Source organism: Xyrauchen texanus, chromosome 38, assembly GCF_025860055.1.
Source record: "Xyrauchen texanus isolate HMW12.3.18 chromosome 38, RBS_HiC_50CHRs, whole genome shotgun sequence".
Taxonomy (NCBI): domain Eukaryota; kingdom Metazoa; phylum Chordata; class Actinopteri; order Cypriniformes; family Catostomidae; genus Xyrauchen; species Xyrauchen texanus.
Genome location: NC_068313.1, coordinates 17,635,437 through 17,657,383, shown reverse-complemented (window position 1 = coordinate 17,657,383; position 21,947 = coordinate 17,635,437). Strand labels below are relative to the sequence as shown.

The window sequence follows — 21,947 nt, the reverse complement described above, 5'->3', positions numbered from 1 at the left end:
GTCTCACGTTTTAAAGTTGAGATTGGAAAACAACAACAACGTGCTCTGTTAATATATGAATGTCTTTATTATTAAAGAACATTAATAAAAGGAAACCGATTACATGACCACATTAATTGTATACATAAATGGTCAATTCCTTGTACCTGAGAAATATTCTAAGCATTATACTGTATAGTGGATTATTTTTTGACAGTACAAGCATGTAATGCCAAAGAGAATTGCACATCTCTGTGGCAAAGTGTTTTCATTTTACATCACAAAAAACAGCACGCATTACAGACATACAAAAGTAACTGGACAGTTTAGCATGTGAACTTTAAGCATATACATTCAACATTTAACCATAGTGGAATGTCAGTTACCAGATTTCCAGTAGTATTGTTTATCAGTTTTTATAATTTTAAAATTATAAGAATTGTTTGAAAACAGTGTAGCGGAACAAAACCTGGGTTCATTCTTGATAGCCAAGGTCAAATCAGTGCTGGGTGTAATCTAAGTACAAAGTATTAATTACATTTAAAATATTGTAATCAGATTAAAGTTATTGACTTTTAATTAAGTTTATTCATTTTAGGTATGTTACTTGGGTTAAACACATTTTTTTAATTATGTTTATGTAAATACATTTGAAATTTTAGAGCTGAAATGTGGTGCGGGAGGAAATATAGACATTTTGAATTTGTTGAGTGGAAAAATAACTTTTCTATGAGAAGTGTTTATAGAAAGTAACTTAAAAGTAATCTGTAGTGTAAATACTTTTCCAATAAAGTAAAAAAAGTAAAGTCAGTATGTGATTACAATGTTACAGTAGTATTAAGTAATTACTGTTTTGAGTAAATTTCCCAACATTGGGTCAAAAACAAATACAACTTGTTTCTTTCTGCACAATGACTGTTGCACAATAATGCCAAAGGGAAAAAGTGTGGTAATACTGTGCTTTAAATAAAAAACATACCATTGTTGCCATCAAACCAAAATAATATATGCGATGTAATACATAAACATTTCTTTACACATTGAGGCTAACTCACAGATGGTATCATTTTCCCCCTATCCATTTTGAAAGCACAGGTACATTTGTTTAGTCATATACAAGCCCATGATAAATGCCCATTAGATTAATTCAATTCAACTTTCTCCCAACATATCAGAACAAATTCCAGCTATAACACATACAAACTATGGTGACAGAACCCAGGCTCTCTTTTTTGTTGTACTATTAACAGTCAGACAAACAGTTTTTAGACAGTGGGACATGTCATGAGAAAAAATTACATGAAAAAGTGAAAAACAACAAAAAACAAACAAACATTGAGTTTGGTTGTCTTTTGTCCTTGTTTTCAAACTTCAAGCTAGTTTCTGAGTTCCACTGCAAGTATTGGTACATATACAGTAATTTGATGGCCCAATTATATACATAAAGCTTTTAGAATTGAATAAATCAATGGGAAAAATTAAAGGATAGTCATTATGTTGATTGCTCCCACATAATAATTTTTATTTTATTTGACCTGGCCCACAGTCTATCCTGCTACTAGTCTTCAGTGAACTATAATGTATGCAATTATTACAAATAGATTAGAACAATAACACAGAGTCAAAAAACCTGAACAATATGTCCAAAATGTATAAAACAATTATTGAAGGTCACTTAAACACAGAAATGGCACTCAAAAAACCCAAGCGCTTAATCTGTATCTAGAGGATTATTAAAAAAATGAAACTAATTAAAATAGTCATCTAGCACATCCAAGTCAACAGACTTTACAGAAAAGTTTGATTAAATCTCAAACTAAAATGCTACAATTTTAGAATTCATAATCTAAATAACCACTACTAAAACACTAACACTTCAAATCCTCAAAAAGTGACCCAGATAAAACAGTCTTGGCATGGCATTGTACACATTTACACTTCTTGTACAGTGTTATTCACATAGTCAAGGTCGATCCAGTGGCAAATACAATATTTCCCTCGAAGACACACCCTTAATAACGTCCTGCACTGGTATTATGTGTTGATTACTTTGGGCAAAAAATTACAGCAGCACCTGGATGCGATTTCGGCCTTGTAGCAATACCAATAAACTGAAAAGGAATTAACCAACAGTCTGCCACTGACATTCAGACATTTTAAAATTATTTGGACAGACTTAAAGGTGCAATCAGTGATTTTTTTGAATGTGTTGTCTTGGACTTACAATGACACCTAGGGGTGTGGATGCAGCATCATTCAAACACAAAAGTTATACACTATTCACAGTCCGCCATGATTAATATAATCCTTGAGAGAAATTATCTCATAACAAGGCAGTTACTGAGATTAAGTGAGTAGTATTTTGATGGTCCTGTGATCTAACATGGAAGTCCCCATGTGGGGACCCTCTCATGTGAGTTCTCATGGTTTTATATGTATGTTTCAAATAGTGTGCACCTTTAAAACCTTCTGTGGCTATATGAGTTTTTAAAACACGTCCTTTGTAATTTGTTAAAACAGTGTCCTGTAATTGTTTGCATTTGACAAGATGCATGTAACACAAGATGCATGTCTTTTCAGAGTAAAACTTTTCAATTCCTGTCTGTGAGTTTCAATTAATATGAGGGAAGAAAATTTCCCTGTGTAACACAGTAGTTCCCTTTCAAGTTGTCATTTCAATGCTGCGAAGCTGACACTTTGGGTGTTCTCCATGCAGGCATAGCCAAACTCTGAAACTCTTTAAAATCTCACCAATTTTAAATGGCAGATAGTGATTTGAGCTCTGCCTCCAGTGTGCATATCAGAGGGTGTATATAATGGGCATGCACAGTACTATCTCTTCAGAATTGTATCCTTCAGGTTACAGATAAACTCTCGCTCATAATCTGCATGGAAATTTGATTTCTTCTACTGGAATCGCTGTCAAGACTGCACCAGCGGGTGAATCTCAGTTTTTTTCTAACCCATGTGGTGCTCTGGCGTTTGCGGATAATAACCTTCACCGTTGAACAGCAGTGTTGGAATTTTCCTCCTACGGGACAGCAGGTAGAAGAGACATCTTTGCCGTTTTCACTGCCTCACAGTGCTCGAATTATTCTACGGCCCGTGGGCCTCAACAGAAATGTTATTGATTTATTGCATTGCATCTTTTTCTGTAAGCGTGAAACATAAGCGCTACAGCCTGATTGTTTTGTATGTATCTGTATACTGTGTACAATCCATAAGAGCCATTTACTTAATGACTTCTTTTTAAATATGGCGTTCCGTAAATGTTTTCCACCGCGTGAGCGGTATATCCCCTTAGGGGCTCCATTATGTTTGGCAGTCACTCTAAGTATATGGATGATATGGTATCGGAAGGTGAGCCCTGAACACAGTCGACATATGAGCTTGCCAGGACTTCTCTCCGAGGAGAGGAAGACCGAGCGAATGTCTCTGAAACTTGAACTGAACTGTTTCAGGTGCTCGCTCAGGCCGTCAAGAACCTCAAATTGGATTGACCCACTCCTGATGCACCTGAGCGTTCTATCTGAGCCGGCACAGCTCCATGTCCGCCAGCCAGTGACGTTCTTCCCTGAGTTGTATGAAGAGCTCACAAAGGCCTGGTCTCGGGAGCTGCCAACTGCACGATGCTGGATCGTGCTGAAGAGTGGGTATATACAATAATTGGCAGCTCACCTGAGCCCCTCCTTGACCCTGCCTTGAAATCCAGGCCCACTCATCCATTCAGGCCCTGCAAGAAGAAATCTACCCTCTTGGATAAGGCCTACACAGCGGTTGGTCACACTGACTTGGATTTGCACACCATGCCAACCAGCCTGGTCTGCTGGTTGCAAGCCAATCAGGCTGGTCTGCTGAGGGAAATGGGCACAAGCAGACCGGATCCTGAATCCTTCACAGAGCTGCGTTGTACCATTGACATGGCTCTTCAGGCTAATGTGGTCAAAGCCTTGCTGTTAGATGCCCCATTGTCTCAACAATGCCTGTTCGCTGATGCCATTAGTGCTTTCACCGAAAGGTTTCAGGTGGCGCAGAAGCAGTCCCAGGCCTATAAGTACCTCTTGCCGAGACGAGGGGGCTCTGCAGCGCCTCAGACTCGCTCGCACTCTTACTAGGGTCAACACCCTCCTAAACTTGCCAAGAGAACCCGAGTCCCCACAGAGCTTCAGTCATTTTCCCGGACAGTTACCGGGACCAACTTCCTCGTCCTCCTGCAATTTAATTGCATAATTGTGGAAACTTCAAGTTTGGCCACTGAACGGTGCCCGACTGATGCGCACAGGTTCTCGCAACCGATGCTCGACACCATATTACAAGCCAGAGCCCCCTCAGCAAGACGTCTATACACGTTGAACTGGCAAGTGTTCACTGATTGGTGTTCCTCTCGAGGCGAGGACCCTGTACAATGCACAGTACAGCCTATACGTTTCTTTCTACAGGAAAATTTTGACATGGTTCTCACCCCATCTATGCACAAAGTGTATTTCGCTGCCATAGCAACCATACATACCCCACTGGGTGGTCTATCAATAGGCAGACATCCTTTCATTGTGAAATTCGTACGTGGTGTTAGGCATTTGAGACCATCACCGCACCGATTTGGGACTTGGCGCATGTGTTAAAAGCCCTCACGGGCCTGCCATTCGATCCATTGGATACAGTGAGTTTACAAGTACACTGGTGGCCAAAAGCATGGAATAATGTACAGATTTTGATGTTTTGGAAGGAAATTGGTACTTTAACTCACCAAAGTGGCATTCAACTGATCACAAAGTATAGTCAGGTCACTACTGATGTAAAAAACAGCACCATCACTATTTGAAAAAAGTTATTTTAGATCAAATCTAGACAGGTCCCATTTCTAGCAGCCATCACTCCAACACATTATCCTTGAGTAATCATGCTAAATTGCTAATTTGGTAACTGAAAATCACTTGCCATTTGTGGAGCGGAGGGGGGCGGGGCCGGGTCGGAAAATCGCGTGCCCGGTCCCCAATCGGCCCGATGAGGCGCGCGAGGGATAAAGGTGGCCGGTGACGATTGATCGAGAGAGAGAGAGAATTACGGGCATGTCCGCATGTGTGGTTGTTTATGTTGTGTTTTAAGTTTCTTATTAAATTATTATTTATGTTGACAAGCCGGTTCTCGCCTCCTCCTTGCCCATCCTTTAACTGTGTTACATTGGTGCCGGGAGGAGGAGGGATGCCGGTCGCAGAGTCCTCGACACTGCCATCCACCCTGGGGAGCGCCGCTGCCATCTGCCGGGTGACGGAGTAGCCCGACTGCGGGGAACGGCTGTCGTCCGCGGGGAAAGTGGGGACGGGATGCCCCGACTGCCTGGAGCGAGGGAGCCGCTGCCGGGGGCGGAGGAGTGCCCTGCCGTCTCCAGAGACGCGGAGGGGTCGAGGGAGACCGCCGTCCGCGAGGGGAGGAGTGAAGAAACTCTCCGACCGCCCGGAAAGGTAGGGCCACTGCCAGGGGCGGAGGAGTGTCCCCATTTGCTGCCAGGAAAGCGGAGGCGCGTTCTGCCCGCTGGGGGTCGAAGGTTTCACGCCGGTTCGCCCGGGGTTGGAGCGGCTGAGTGTGGAGGAGTGTTCGTGGACCACGCGACGGTACATCAGAGAACCGGTGAGTGAGCTTTTTCTCTCTCTCCTCTCTCTCTCCCTTCCGGTGTTGGCCTTTTCCCTCGCCTATTTTGTTGTTGTTTGTCCCCTTCTGTCTCCTCCCAGGGCGAGGAAGGCGGGGATGACCACGCGAGATACACCCCGCCCCAGGGATAGGGGGGGTGTAACTGAGATAACGCCGGGAGGAATGTGGAGCGGAGGGGGGCGGGGCCGGGTCGGAATATCGCGCGCCCGGTCCCCAATCGGCCTGATGAGGCGCACGAGGGATAAAGGTGGCCGGTGACGATTGTTCGAGAAAAGAGAGAATTACTGGCATGTCCGCATGTGTGGTTGTTTATGTTGTGTTTTAAGTTTCTTATTAAATTATTATTTATGTTGACAAGCCGGTTCTCGCCTCCTCCTTGCCCATCCTTTAACTGTGTTACACCATTATATCAAACACAGTTGAAACAGTCTCTAGTTTGAGAAATAAACACCTCACATGTCCTCAGCTGACAGCTTTGTTGAATTCTACCCGCTCAACACCAGTTTCATGTACATCAGTAAAGAGAAGATGTACATCAGCCTTGTGGGAAGAATTGCAAAGAAAAAGCCACTTTTGAAACAGAAAACGAGTTGGCAAAGAAACATAGACATTGGACAAGAGATAATTGGAAAAGAGTGTTATGGATCTTAACCCCATTGAGCTTTTGTGTGATCAGCCAGACTCTAAGGTGCATGAGAAGTGCCCAAAAAGACAGTCACATCTATGGCAAGTGCTACAGGAAGTGTGCGGTGAAATGTCACCTGAGTATCTGGACAAACTGACAGCAAGAATGCCAAGGATCTGCAAAGCTTCTGCTTCTCCCTTATTATTGCGATGCGAAGAGGAGTCTTTTGGAGATTTGTACCACCCCATTGGCTAGTAGGCATTGTTGCACATGCAAACAAGTTGCATGGCGATGATTACCCATAGTGTCAGCTATGAAGCAGCATTCATGACTGAATTGAAAGAGAACAATAAGGTTACGACTGTAACCATGGTTCCTTGAAAGGACTAAATTAAATGCTGCGTTAGCTGTCCGCGCTACTGAATTTTCACTACAAAAGTCGATTATCGCTTGCACCCTTCGGTCGAATATTCTGAAGAGATAGCACTGTGCACCCCAATAATATACGCCCCCTGATGTGCACGAGGGAGGCAGAGCACAAAATGCTATCTGTCAATTAAATTTGGCAAAATTTTAGAGAGTTTCAGAGAATGGCTACAACTGCGGGGATAAAACCCACAGTGTCAGCGACGCAGCATTTCATTCTCTCATTTCAGGGAACCATGGTTACAGTTGTAACCTTATCGTTTTCAGTTCTTGTAATAACTTTGGCAAGCTAAGAAGCTCAAGTTTATACATCTCTGCATAAAATGCACCATTTGAAAGCTCAAAAGTCTCACAGGGCCTTCTCACAGCTGAAGCACTTGTCTCTGCATCTTGGATTTTATATGACAAAGGAGGACTTGTGACGAAAATGTCCCTGAGGAGGAGGATAAAGTGATATCAATAAAATGAAATGTAGTTAAAAAGGTGGCAACAACAAACCCAAAATAATTCCAGCCAAAGATCCTTTTCCAAGTAGAGATTTTATTGAGAGATTATTTTGAGGATTGCACTAATACCACTCTGAACTTTGGCAGCATAAATATATATATACAAAGCTACAGTGAATGATACATTAAAAAGTAACCTAATGTGATAAATACAATCACATCCTGGAAGATCTTCAACCAGCCATGTAAGAACATTGCAAAAAGTGCTGACTACAGCCTCTATACATAACAAAAGTGCACTAATGGATGAAAATGAAATATTTAATTAAATCTGTGGAGGTTTTTCATGTCACAATTTGACATTCTTTAAATGTCTTACCTCATCTGGACTGGCATAGTCCATCCTACTCTCATGTTGGGGTAGTTTGTAGCTGTTGAAAACACAGTGTATTACTGTCCATCCCTACTTAACAAAGTGCAAAGTAGTTGAATTATCAAACTTGATTTTTTTTTTCAAACTTAACCTTAAAGTTCTTTAAAAGTACAACGTTTACTAAAACAAAAAGCACAGCATGAAATGATCTTGAACATAAAAGTTTGAATGCCGTTTATGCTTTGGTGGTTCAGGCTGAATTACTAAAGATTAATACACACTGTATGGTTAGCGGTTAAGAAAAAAACTAAAATAGAATGATACAGAGCTTGTATGAAGCATCAGACAACATCAGAATTGTATGAGAGCACCAGTGCACTCTATGTGGTAATGGCATGACTGATATGTAACATTTATTTAGTGGTTATGAAGGTTTTTACTCACTCAGTTTCTCTATGATCCTTGCACGAACAGTAGCCACTTTTCTGAATTTGACAGATGCCCACAGTGACAAAAATAAATGCTACCACTCCACCTAACACCTTGAAGAATATCCCCATAATGTCCAGATCATCTAGAAAGAACAGAAATGATGTAGGTGAAACAATGACTATTATCCCACTATGGTAACATATACCACTAAAGGTTCACTCTGTCATTTTTTCTCATTCAAAAAGTTTTACTCCTAAATAAATGAATAGTAATTTTTAAACAAATGTATAAAATCATGTGCGCTCACATGAGATAAAGACTCCAGTCATAGCAGTATTAATAATAAAAGCATTAATCGCTTAATTTCAGTAACCGCTTTATTATTGAAAATGTTCACTTATGAATTAAATAAATCATGGCTGATTGTGAATAATTAATTTCTACAATGGCACCGGTCACTGAAAACTATTGCGTTTGAATGATGTTGCATTCAGGCCTCTAGATGTCAGTGTAAGTCCAAGAAGACATAAACAAAAATTACTGAGTGCACCTTTGAAACATGATAACACGGGAAGTCGGCATGTTGTTTGAGTTCCCATTCCCTAAAATCGGCCACATTGTGCCGACTCACTGACAAGCACCATGTCATATTAGAAGCAGTGTTTAAATTGGCTTCTGTTGGGAGGGGGAGCCCTAATTTATGGTGAATGGTCATCATTCTAAATCCCGCCGTAAAATGACTTGATGTGTTTTTACACCAAAGGGGCTCTTTTTCCAGTATTAATGTGTAAGTTAGGGTTGAGTAGTTATTCAAACAAAGACAAATACTTTACAATTCTCTTATTTTATTATTATTTTTTATCTTGAATGTTAACAGGCAGGCAATGGATTTCACCCTCGGATAATGTATGAAATGAACATGTTTGAAAATATTGCAAGCCAGAGACGAATATGTAAATGTATTTTTTATTTGTGCAATTTAGAAACGTTGAAGTCCCTTCACACCTGAATGTTAATGTAACTCATGCAGTAATTATTTATCATATTCATGCAGCCTGTGTTATTCTGTTGAGTGTTGAAAAACCATCGAGGAGAAACGCATCATGACAAGTTTTAGAAAGAAAATAAAGAGTAAACTCGTCCGCTTTGCGACAAACATTAGTCATTCTATACATTTTTTTTATTATTATTCAAACTGAATAATAAATGAACAGGGAAGTAGAGTTGGCAAAATAAATGTATAATCTCTGCCTTTATTGAGTTTTTAATGCCTGATAGAAAAGTATCTATCTTTGTAGAGCAATATAATACTTTAGGCAATTGCAGAATAGTCCCATTAGTCACAGGTACACTTCAGAAAATTGAGTAGCTACACAACTATTTCTGGGCTTAAAAGTTACAAAAACCAAATAAATGCAGAACATTGTATCTCAAAAGCAATACAATGTGGAACCAAATGCACTACTTAAAACCCGATGTGGCCCCTTAACCAAAATAGTAAAAAATATGAACTATTACACAATATTAAAATATTACACACCATCACCTTTACAAATTTGTTTCAGGATTTTACAAGAGTAAATGTAACTGTTATATTTTGACAAAATGTTTCAGTTTCATATGAAATAATCTAAAGATAGAATGTAGACATCAACAGTGGCAGTTTAAATTTCAAGACGTGTTTAAGCCAGAGGGGTTATCAGGATATCATGTTTGGGGGGCATTTGGCTTGTTTGGGGGGCAACATAAACGATTGAAAAAATTGGCGCAAAATTAAGCTATACTACACACAATCTGTTTTAGTGCATATCTTTTTCTAAGCCAGGAACCCAGAGATGCACAGGGCCCCTATTAGACTATAGGGCTTAAACTGGATTTTTGTTGTGTCAGACCTCACTCATCTGCTAGTGATGGAAAAATATGCACAAAACAATCCACTTTTAAATTGTAATTTATCATCAGATGCAGAGGCGTTTCCAGCATTGAAGGACATCCGGGGCTTAGCCCAGACAATTGCTACATATGTCAAATTGTGGACCAATACCATTGAAGAAAATGTATTGGGAAGAGCAGATCAGTGGGATTGCCCTAAGATCTATCATGTACATTAACATAAAGTCATCACAAAAGAGTTATATTATAGTGAGTAAAGTGAGGTAAAATAATATTGAATATAAATAATTTATATTTTTTGACATAAATAGTCAAAATGATGTTTAAGATCCTAAGTTAAAGCAATACATGAATAACTTCAGTCTAATTTCATTGACACACCATGGCATCGAACTGTATATAATTCTCATCTCTATGAGAATAATTCATCTGTCAAAATCATTTCATTAGAATCATTGAGATAAACAATGTTTCACTTTTAACTTTCTCTAAAGTAAAGTGACTTATTAATTGTTACCAGTTTCCATGCCTGATTCTGGCACAGCTGCTGCTGCTGCTCCTCAGTCTGTAGCTCATCTTTGCTACACTCTACAAAACCATTTAATCAAATCAAAGTGTATATTTCCTACAAACTAATATCACAAAACAAGTCACACATACATTTTATGTTAATGCTTATTGGTTATCCTTAGAGAAAACAACATCTGATAAACAAGAAAAGTGCGCTCGAGCGGGGCTCGAACCGCGTGAGAGGCGACTACGTTAACTCGGAGCTACCAAGCTGCGTCAATCTAAACAAGGAGGTTAGAGGCTACAACTCTTGAGGTTTAGCCTACTGTGGGTGAAAGCCAGCTAGATGATGATCTTAAGACTTTAAGGACAAAAACAAATGTGAATTCTTACCCACTGACTTCTTTCGGAAAAATCCCCAAAGCCTCATTTGCTTAATTTTTGCTGTCTTTCCTACTAATTGCCGTTAACTCGCCACTAAGTAACGTTAGTTGATGTCAACGACTGTGCAAGCTCCTCCTCTACCTGCTGCATATTCAACAGAGAGGAAGAAACGGAGTCGCCCATAGACTACCGACAGCAAAGGAACTTATTCTATAGGCTAGATTATGCCTATGTCTATTTGTACAGGCTGTATGCAATATGTGCAAAGCCAAAACACAATGAAATAAGGCAACTTATGATTTCGGGGGTTTACATAGGCTTTTGTCCGGTATAGGCTTTTTTGTCCGGTCAACTATTCAAAATACATTCGGGGATACACTCAAAACATTCAGGGCTGAAGCTCTCAAATTCTCAGGGGAGGCAGAGCTTATCCTAGGGAGGCACTGCCTCCCCCAGCCTCCCCCTAGACACGCCCCTGGTTTACGCTAGTATGTATTTTTCATAAATACATTAATTTATTATTATTACTATTATTTAAGACTAACACTGACCTAACCATGGTAATGAGGAGCCTTTCCTTCTGTGTATAAAAATTTAATATTAGGTAACAAATGTCATAATAATGGGCCCATATAAGTACAGTTTCTGTAGATTTTGACATCAACAACAAAAATAATGTCAATTGATGCATGTTCATGTACTGAAAAACCATGAACAAAACTATGCAACATAAAAGGAAATGCAACTCAGGACACATTAAATACAGGTTATGTTTAATCTATGGCAGGTCGACACTTGATGTCCAATATAAAATCTGTCCTGAAGTAAAAACCAGTTGAGAAACACTGAGATAAAGGTACAGACAGGAGCAGGATATATTCGATCGCTCTAGCCGTTAGCGGGTTTCCATGGTAACGTCGCTGTTATGCTTAGAATTGTGACAGTTTTCCCTTGATGGCTGTGGGAAAACTGGGCGGGGTGCTGAATCAGCGATTAATGCATTTATGACGTCTGATAATTCCATGTAGCCTGGGTGTCTCTGTGTATATTATTCAGTCTCATATGCCATGTATTTGTCAGGAGTCAGGAGATTAAAAATAATTCAAGTGGAATAACAATATTTGGTGCTGAAGGAGACGGAGCTGAGCTCCGGCAGGGTGTGTTGTGGACACGAGGAGGCGGAGCTGCGCTCCGGTGCGCTCCGGCCCAATTTAACCTCTGATTAGAAGCATCTTGCGTCAGCATCGTGGGATACATGTGTTTGCATAATCAGTGACAAGCCAGACTCGGAGGTTGCTTCTCCCCCTAACATTCCACTGATGGTTAGGTATAGGTTTAGAGATTGGCATAGAGATTAAAATTATATCTCTACATTTTTCATCCTATTGACGATATTCAATATATATCTCGATAATAATGTATTTGCTCTAAAATGGCTCAAAAGTGTTTGTTTTTTTGTTTGTTTTATCAGAGAAACCATAATTTCATCCAAACAGTCATTGTAGCCAAGTAGATTAAGTACTGTATTTTAAATACATTAAATAAAAATCGAATAATTCATTTTTCATTAAACAAACACAAGAGAGAATGAAATTCAATAATTTTCATTAATATGCACTTCATACACAATGATACATTGTAGCTTTACTATGTATGTTTGTTTTACTGTGCAAAGCTAGTTCACTGACTTATTTTTGAATCCCCAGTTGAACATTGCATGTGTGGGACAGATCAGGTTTATTATTATTATAATATAATGCTGAATTATCATTATTATTCTGATTATTAGATTTGCGTTATACAAAAATGATATATCTCTGTACTGTTTACTTCATCTTTACCTGGGGGGGGGCTTTTATTTTGACACCGAAAGTACTGCAGTATATACTTAAGATTCACAGGGAGACACACGCTTTAGACACAGAAAAGGCAATACACCTTTTTCACACTCTTTGGAATGCAGAAGTAAACAATTGCAGGGTAAACTTTGACAGCGGTGAATAGGAGTGAATGAGAGACCACAGCAAAAATCATTTTCACTTACCTATTTGCTCCAAGAACAAAACAAAAAAATCCACTTACATTGGAATGACTTTCCAGAAGGAAAAACAAATAGAGTGTTGGATTAAGACAGTCAGATGGGAGAAGATGCCAAATTTACTGTCACTCTCTCAGCAGCTGTAATAGAAACTCCCTTGCAGCTGTGGTAATACATTTTTCAAAAACTGATCCAGGGTAATATAACACAAAGCATAAAGTTATAAACTTACACTCAATATTTTTACATTTGGAATGCCCAATTCCCACTACTTAGTAGGTCCTTGTGGTGGCGCGGTTACTCACCTCATTCCGGGTGGTGGAGGACAAGTCTCAGTTGCCTCCACTTCTGAGACAGTCAATCCGTGCATCTAATCATGTGGCTCATTGTGCATGACACCTCGGAGACTGTTACTAATGTTTGGAATTGCGCGAATGCTTGAACCGGCATTACTTTGATTTCATGATGCACGCGTCACTGGTTTGTTCTGAATCACACACAGACTGTTTATCTGTCTTTAAATCGCAGCCTTTTGTGGATTAAACATCACAAATGACCAACTTGCCATTTTGATGTTATTTTGTTAAATTGTGCAGCCCTGAAGCATCGTGAAATTAGTCTACTGATGTTCTCTTTATAAACCTTAATGGCCAAATGAAAGCACATTAAAATCATCGCGATATTCACGATATTGGTCAATTTTACATCGTCAGCAAAATTATCTTGATTATATTGTTAATATTCAATATATCTCCCAGCCCTAGTTAGAGGTAGGGTGGCTAGACTTCCCGTTTTTCCTAGGACAGCATCGGTGGATTACCTCCAAAATTGGAGCCGCTCATTAGAGAACGCAGAAAAACTTGAGTGGGCCCTCCTGAGAGACATCCCAGGGTGGGGAGACATTCAGAGCAACCTTGAACACTTCTACCCCAGAATCCCCACTCTCAGTTTGACTGACAAAACCACGCTCTGATGAGTGGGCATGAACAAGGCGCCCTTGTCTGAGAGATGGACAGACGTTTTTTGTGAGCTGGAGATTAAGACCATCAACTTAGGAGTCTTAGCCAAGATTGTGGAGTTTGTTTTATGCCTGCTTGGGACATCTGCATCTGTGGAGTGTGTGTTCTCATTAATGAACACAGCATGGACACTGGATAAGTCTCGATTCAGTGTAACAGTCATAAAGGCAATGTTTTTCGTACGTCTTCATTTTGGACAGGACTGCTCTGCATTTTACGATAAACTCTTGAAAGACAAGCGCAAATGGAGAAAAATTGCTGCAAGCGAAAAGTACAAGGTGACAACTGTTACAGGTGCGGATGCACCCTCTACTTCACATTGATCTGCGCCTAGGTAAGGAGTTACATGGTCGATTCCAGGGTGTGGTGAGTGACTCCAGCCAAGCTGGAGTAGAGTCATGTGAGGTTACCTACCTCGTGGTTGCAATGGTTGTTCTCGCTCTCGGTGGGGCATTTGGTGAGTTGTAATGCCAACGTGAATAGCATGAGCCTCCATACACACTATGTCTTCATGGTAACATATTCATCAATCCACATGTTAAGATGCGTGGGCTGACAGTCTCAGAAGTGGAGGCAACTGAGATCGGTACTCTGATCACCCGGATTGAGGCAAGTAACTTTGCCACCATGAGGAAGTAGAGAACACTGGGAGTGGGGCATGCCAAATTGGGGAGAAAAAGGGAGACCCCCCCCAAATCAAATAAAAAACTGAATTGGTAGTTTAAAGCCCCTGCACTTACAGACTTCCATGGGCTGTGGACTGCACTTTGAAGATCCAGCCTCATTCATGGCCTGGCAATGATATTCTCCAGCATCCTCTTTCTTCACAGTCCGGAATTTCTGTGGACCATAAACAAATCAAACACTGAGCAAGCGCAGATTATAGTGAACTGGTCAAATGCAACTTAATTATTCCATAATGTAACAGTACAATCTTCACACATAAAATAAATTGGTTATTTAAAAACAGAAACACATAACTCAATCCAAGCCTCTTATTTTAACTTCAAAGCTTCAGAGGACTTTTACTGATACTTTTGTGGTGCTTTTGAAGCTTTTTTGATGCTTAAAATTTCCAGTCACCGTTCATTGTAATGGAAAACAGTGACCAGTACATTCTTGAAAATTTCTCCTTTTGTGTTCCACAAAAGGAAGTCAGAATATTCATTTTTGGGGGAAAAATTCCCATACTTGATTTGAACTTGAAGGAAAAATTCACACAAAAATGAAAGTTCTGTCAGTATTTACTCGCCCTCATGTCAATCCAAACCCATCTTATGCAAATGCAAAAAATATTCATCTGTTTTCTCAATAGAATGGCAGTTGATAGTGATTGTAAAACAAAACAACCAAAAGTATCATAAAAGCAGTTAATGCGGCTTGTGCGTCATATTCCAAGTCTTCTGAATGCATACGATGGGTTTTGGTGTGAAATAACCCAGAATTAGTGAGAAGAGCTTGTTTACAAAAGCTTGCATGCTTGCATTGTTTTTAAAATAGGGTTTGTCATAGGGATGCACCGATCCAATACCTGGATCGGTATCGGCTCCGATACTGATGTTTTTAAATAGATCGGGTATCGGTCCGACCAGACCGATCCAAATCCGATACTGTGTGTTAGTCATGTTCGTTACTGTCAAGATCAAAAAATGACATAAAAGAACCATAATAACACAATTAAAGTAGTACATATGACTCGTGCATTTAATTCAAAGCCACTTGAAAACGTGCGATAGCTCTGTGAATCACAAAAGGCTGTGTTTTATAAGTAAATATATGCTTTTATTGAATGCCGCTGCTCTGTTTACATACACACTCGCGGCTATTTTTAGCCTTCACGCGGTGCGCAGCATTTGAGTGCTACTTACGAACAACATCTTAGATGTAGATGCTCAATAGTTCGGTTCACTTATATTATGCATTTAGAACGGCACTGGAGGTGCTTTTTTTTTTTTTTTTTACCAGAATTTGAATAAGAAGCGAATTAAACTACTGTGAACTTGCCTACAAACAGACACATACAGGACTTCCTGGAGAGTTCAGAATGTCAAAATAAAAGCGTGAGGGTTTAAAAGTTAAAGTTGCATGATTGAGATATATCATACGTAGCCCCCGAAGTAACCTGTGCAAAAAAAAATCTAAGAGACTTTCGCGTGCGCACGAGATACTTTCGCGTGCACACGCGTTACAGTTTCTGGTGTGTGTGTATAGCTCTTTTCCAATTGCTTCATTGCAATCAGTCATTTACTCAAAGATACTGAGAGCATGGATGTGCATGAATTTATAGAGATATATTTTAAACTTGGCCTTCAATACAAAGACATTACTGTCTATGACATTTGTAATACTGTCATGGCTGAGACACGCATTGATCTTCCAAAGGACACTAATCAAGCAATAGACTTGTGCGCACGAGAAAGTCTCTTAGATTTTTTTTTTTGCACAGGTCACTTCGGGGGCTCCGTAATATCACTATATATTACTATTCTAATATATTATTATTATTATATTATATTAATAATATTTCAGTTGAATGGGTTCCAAAAATTACTGTGAATGAAAAAAGAGATCTGAATACTTTAAAGTCCAGATACAGAAAACTAATTTGCAAAAAAAAAAAAGGCTTCTTTTCTACTGATGACTTTCCTGGAATTACTGTTAATTTTGCTGCTACATTATCCAGTAAACGAGTTAAAAATAATGTTTTTCTTAATAAGCTATACATTTATATTAAAATAATATGTAGTTAGAGGTTTGTGTTTCTTTACATATAAAAGTGTACACCCAATTAGTTCCACACAATAATGTAAAGATATTCTAAACTGATTATGCAAAAAAAAACAACAACACTGGTATCGGATCGGCCGATACTGAAATTTCCGGAAGAGAATTAGTGACATCGGTGCATCCCTATTTTGTTATAGAATAGAGTCTAAAAATTAACCTACGAATGGCTTTTGAATGGATGTCTCTTGCATATTAAGCTAAGATAGGAGAAACACTGAAAAAGTTACACACTACACACAGAGAACAATGTAAGTAATTTTAATTGTTTCTACTTAGCATGATAGCAAAACAAACTACGTACGAGTGAACCAGTCTCTGTGTTCATGATGTATGAAGAGTTGTAGAACTTGACACTGGTTTTTGGGTCCTCTGGTAGTTCCTCGTTGTTACGGAACCACTGGTACTGTGACTGAGGAAAGCCCTCGTTTTCAATACATCGTAGTTCTGTTGTGGAGCCCACTGTTACAGCCTCTGGAACACTGCACCTGGGCATCACTGGCTTCACTGCAACACATCCAAAACAACACTGCTAATTCGGCATCTGAAATATTTCAGCTTTCTTTGTTTACAAATTTTTCAGCACTAAAACCTTATCACGATAAGAATGGGAAGAGATTGTACTTTAAGTAAGGTTTAAAATACTGCACGAGGGAAGCAGCATTAGCATTAAATCTAATGCTGTGCGGCATCAAATTCAATCTCAGCTATACACTCCCAAACATTAAGACCATGATTATAATCTGAGACAGTTTTGTGCATGCAGAGAAATCATAGGAATCATGTCGATCAGCTCAGAGGATTCATTCTGCCCTCAAGCCCACTGAAACCTCTTTTTCCGGATAGTACAATCAGTCTTTGCATGGGGCAGATCAGTGCAACATCAAGCAGTGACATCAGCAAGAACTGTTTCTGTGGATTAAAACTCAAGCTACAAGCTTCAACTGGCTGTGTAAATCTAAACCTGAGATGCACCTCTGACTGCCAGACTGATCAATATTTCATCGAAGGGCTTCTGATCATCGATGGCTGCGACCTCACAGCGATACTCTGCGGAATCTGATCTGGTGGCATTCAGAATCAGAAGGTTTGCGGGCTCTCTAAGCAATGCTCTGTGCTCCAAGTCACCTGAAAACATGAAACAGTTTAGTTTAATTTAGCTGGTTGAAAAGACAAGCATGCAGTCCCATAATGGTTCAAGCTGGTTTATGCTAGTCTAGCTGGTGGTCCAGCATAGCCATATTATTCACCAGCAAAAAATGCCAATTGACCAGCATGCTCTTTCTATTAAGAGAAACCAGCATAAAATAACTCCTTACCAGGGCCCAGCATCCAAAACACATAATATGCTGGTGACCAGCAATGTGAGTCTTTTAATCAGAGTAGGGATAAATACTGTCAACAACTAAATAACTTTATATAAATGAATACATTACCTGAAATTTTATTTAGGAAATAGACATAGCTGGGAACACCATTTTTGATTTTCTTCCATTCAATCCTGGGATTGTTTGTAGAGATTGACTCTATCAAACAGGTCAACTCAATGGCTGTAAAGAAACAAAACATTTTTTATTATCAATTATACACAAATGAGTAAAATATATTTGTTAAAAACAGCACCATGGATAAGTTTCAACTTACACTCAAATTCATTGGCCCACACAGATTTTTCAGTTGTTCTGAGTATTACAGCAAATGCTGCACTGTGACCTGCAATAGATGCCACAAATATATTAACTCTGCTTTATAACTTCCACTACAGGTTGAGATTTAATGGCAAGAAAAGTTTTAATTTAGCATAAAGGAAAAGAAGCATTATTTTCATGACAATTAATCACGTTTCCACTCAAAATCTATATAATGTGAAACAAACTCAGACTTGTTACTCTCATGCAGAAAAGCAATGATTTATTGGTTTTATTAAATATTTACATCCTGATATAATCTGTTTTACTTCTATCAGACAAAGCTGCTGGAAATGCACTTTTGAGCTCTTAACAACATTATCAATTTATTGTAATAATGACCTCATTTTCAAACATACAGTAGTTGTTGAACTACAGTTTTTCTTTTTTATTTCTGTGCAATTACCATGGAAAACAACAACAACAAATCATTATCTTGTGATTTGTAGTGTTAATGGAAAGCAAAGTGGAAGATTATACTTCCTTGGTGAAACTATACCCAGAACTGAACAAATTTCTGCTCAAAATCCATGGACAGATTTAGAAGAGCCTCTATGTTTTTGGTTCCAGTCTGTCTACACCAACCAAAAAAGGTTATGCAGTGTGATATAAAAAAAGGTGAATATGAAACAAACTATATGGCAAAGCGTAAATGCAAAAGAGTTGGCTCATATGAGAAATCAATTTGGGCTTTAGGGCTTTTACTATTTTCAAATGCATTTTTCACTTTTGTCTAATCTCATGAGGTACACAGAGTGTATTTACAGTGATCCATATGTGATAATCTGTGGTTTTAGCATCAGATTAAAATCTTACCATATGGACCTTTGCAGAGCATGGTGAGAAACCAAACCAAACATCTGTGGTGTTTTATCACTTAGGCTGTCCAAGCATCAGTTAATGTACTGGGTACTTTTCTCCAGAACAGTTCAATTCATCGAATAGACTGGAGCAAGAGTCATATTTTAACAGCTGTATCTGATGACTCGAAGGTTTCCGGTGACATTTCCAAGGCTGACTTTACCATCGCATGCATCATGGTCTATTTTTACATCTGCTGTTGACATTTCCGCATTAGACATGCTACATTATCCACCACTGAGAAGCATGCAGTCACTTTATGGAAGCAAGAATAAAGTTATAAATATTTGTATTTATATCAAACTGAAGAATGTTTGTGCTTAATCAAAATATATATTTTTCACTAAAGAACTTTTATGAGTAAGCAAGGCTAATTGGAGAATAACAAGACATAATGCACACGTGCTTCTTTCCAATGTATAGCAATGATTCTCAATCAAAACCATATCTCAAATACATTTCTGCAATCCCACTCTGTAAAAAACAAAAAAGTCCGTTATTAACATTGTGTTAATTATGACTGTGCACTCCACAGTTGTTTGTTTATATTTTGTGGTTAATTACAACACAATAGCTGTCTGTTGTAATGTTTTAAATGGAATATCCTTAAAAAGAGACAGAGAGAGAGAAAAAGAGCATGAAAGGAAATGGTTTAATCTTTGATATAAACAAACAGTTTGGCTACACCGCTTCACACATCACACATCTAGATGATATATGATATTGTAATGAGATCAGTATAGTCTAAATCCAATCTGATGAAATATGACACCTTACTACAGTACCTCCATAACATGTTGTGCCAGATACAATGAAAGAGTAAATTAAAATACTTCCTAAATTAGTATATTGTTTGGTGAAGATGTTAATCATCTGAAAAGTACTCTTAATCAGTAATGCAGATCCACATCTCTCGAGACATGCTTGACTGTTACACGACCACCCCAAACACAAACATAAGAAGCATGCAAAGGAATGCAAAAAAGAGCAAATACATTGGCTGTCTCAAAAACGAATGAGTTGATTACATACACAGCATTTTGAATCTGGTGAGTTCAAACGCACATTATTATGAAATTCGAAAGTTCGAACGCACCTATAATTTAAAAATTCAAACGATCAAACGCGTCTGATTCTCTAATTAGAATGTTCGAACGCGCCTCTTTGATTCCCAAATTCGAACGTTCGAACGCGCCTATAATGCCCAAAAATGCAGTTAGGCAGCTCCCTATGCGTTGAGACATCGCCAATGCTATCCAGTGCAGTGCGATACAAAACCAGAGAGCAATCCAATTTTATTAATCCAATCCGATTTTTACAAAACTACTTTACTAGAGAGCGGGAACTGTGTTTACCCTGAATTCAGTTTGGCGTTAAATGGCAAGCTGGCAAACGATAGTAAAACAGCGGCAGGGGTCAGCGCGATGAATGCCATCACACGGAAACACGTCCGTTAATTCAACAAGAATTTACAACGAATAAGAAATATTACTCACACAGAAAGGACAGGAGCACCAAGGCAAGCGTTTGACGCCCGATCGCCATTTTGAGCCGATGATTTACATGCAGATTTTCTTAGCTGTCCAAACGGTGGGGTGGACAATCTGGATGATGCTGCCGTTGATGAGTTTCCATAGCTACAAGGACATCTGAGCGGAAGACAGAGGAGCGGCTGAGACAGCACGTGTGGACTTCCGGTTGATGCTTAACATTAACATAAAAAGCAAATATATTCTGCATAGATTGAATGACAAACAGGGTATTAAGAGAGCAGTTAAGCTTACGAGAAATGTGTAAAATTGTGTTCATTAGCATTAGGATTATTCCTCAGTTGAAACTGATGTCATCTTTGGGATTGTGAATTTATGCCTTTATGGTTTAAAGGGAATTCCAAAGTACCAAGACTGTTTAAGTGAACACAGAACATGTAGGCCCATTTATCTTAAAATGGTTGATACAATATCAATATTGTAGGCGAAAAAAATTGGTCTAGAATACATTTTACATTTAAACACCAGATGGCAGTGTTTGAAAGGCTATATCGTAATAAATATTTGTAAATATCTTAAACCCATCTTCTGTTGATTTTGTCCTCTTTTTGCTAATGTATGGGGTCATTTATTATATAAATAATATGATATAAATATAATAACAGTAATTTAGAAATGAACCTCTTATTTCCCCCTCATGTGTTTATCTGGCTAGATATATTATTACTGATTAGTGTTATTACCACTGAATAGAATAGAATAGAATAGAATAGAATAGAATAGAATATTTAACCCTGTGTTGTATCATAATATAGACAAGCACTTGTGAATGATGAGACTGGTATTCATTTTTCTCTATTTGGTGTGAATTTGACACATTGTAAAAATACAAGAAAAAATTGGCAGGATGAACTGTCAATCTGAGATCAATCTAATCAATGGAGTGAACATAAACCAGAAAATCTTAGCATGTGAAAATGCATAGCATATTATTGTGCATATCTGGGGTCTGTAAAACCGTAAACATAAGTAATAAAGAATTTTTCATAGGGGATGTTTAAAGTAAGCTGTCAAGTTAAAATTTTGTTTGCAATTAGTTTTCATAAGAGTAAAAGTCATAAGAGCAGGAGAAGTCATAATGTATTACTGGTTTAAAGTGGTCTTGGGGTATCTCTGTTTTTAAGACATTACTTACCACTGAATAGTAGAATAGAATAGAATAGAATAGAATAGAATAGAATAGAATAGAATAGAATAGAATAGAATAGAATAATATTAAATGTCAGATATTCTTTCCTTGGATGACTGAGAATTACCTTATAACAGATGCTAATATCTGCAAAGTACTTA

General features: G+C 38.6%; 1 protein-coding gene across 1 annotated transcript; it reads right to left on the bottom strand.

Annotated features, from left to right (window-relative positions):
- Positions 1-50: 50 nt before the first annotated feature.
- On the bottom strand, positions 51-20,652 carry LOC127631379 (junctional adhesion molecule 3B-like). The gene is made up of 9 exons (XM_052109482.1): positions 20,604-20,652; positions 18,203-18,271; positions 17,995-18,108; positions 17,534-17,686; positions 16,863-17,065; positions 14,515-14,614; positions 7,943-8,072; positions 7,505-7,556; positions 51-7,112 (listed from the first exon to the last, which is right to left on the bottom strand). The coding sequence occupies exons 1-9, from the start codon at positions 20,650-20,652 to the stop codon at positions 7,077-7,079; spliced, it is 906 nt and encodes a 301-aa protein (XP_051965442.1). The 3' UTR covers positions 51-7,076.
- Positions 20,653-21,947: the final 1,295 nt, after the last annotated feature.

Bases quoted from the DNA above. Each gene is read 5' to 3' on its own strand.
- LOC127631379 (XM_052109482.1), bottom strand. From the start codon at position 20,652: ATGGCGATCGGGCGTCAAACGCTTGCCTTGGTGCTCCTGTCCTTTCTG. The intron at 14,615-16,862 runs GTACGTAGTTTG...TATGGTCCACAG, and splicing joins ACACAGAGACTGGTTCACTC to AAATTCCGGACTGTGAAGAA. The intron at 8,073-14,514 runs GTAAGTGCAGGG...TGTTCTTTCTAG, and splicing joins TCCACAGCCCATGGAAGTCT to ATGATCTGGACATTATGGGG.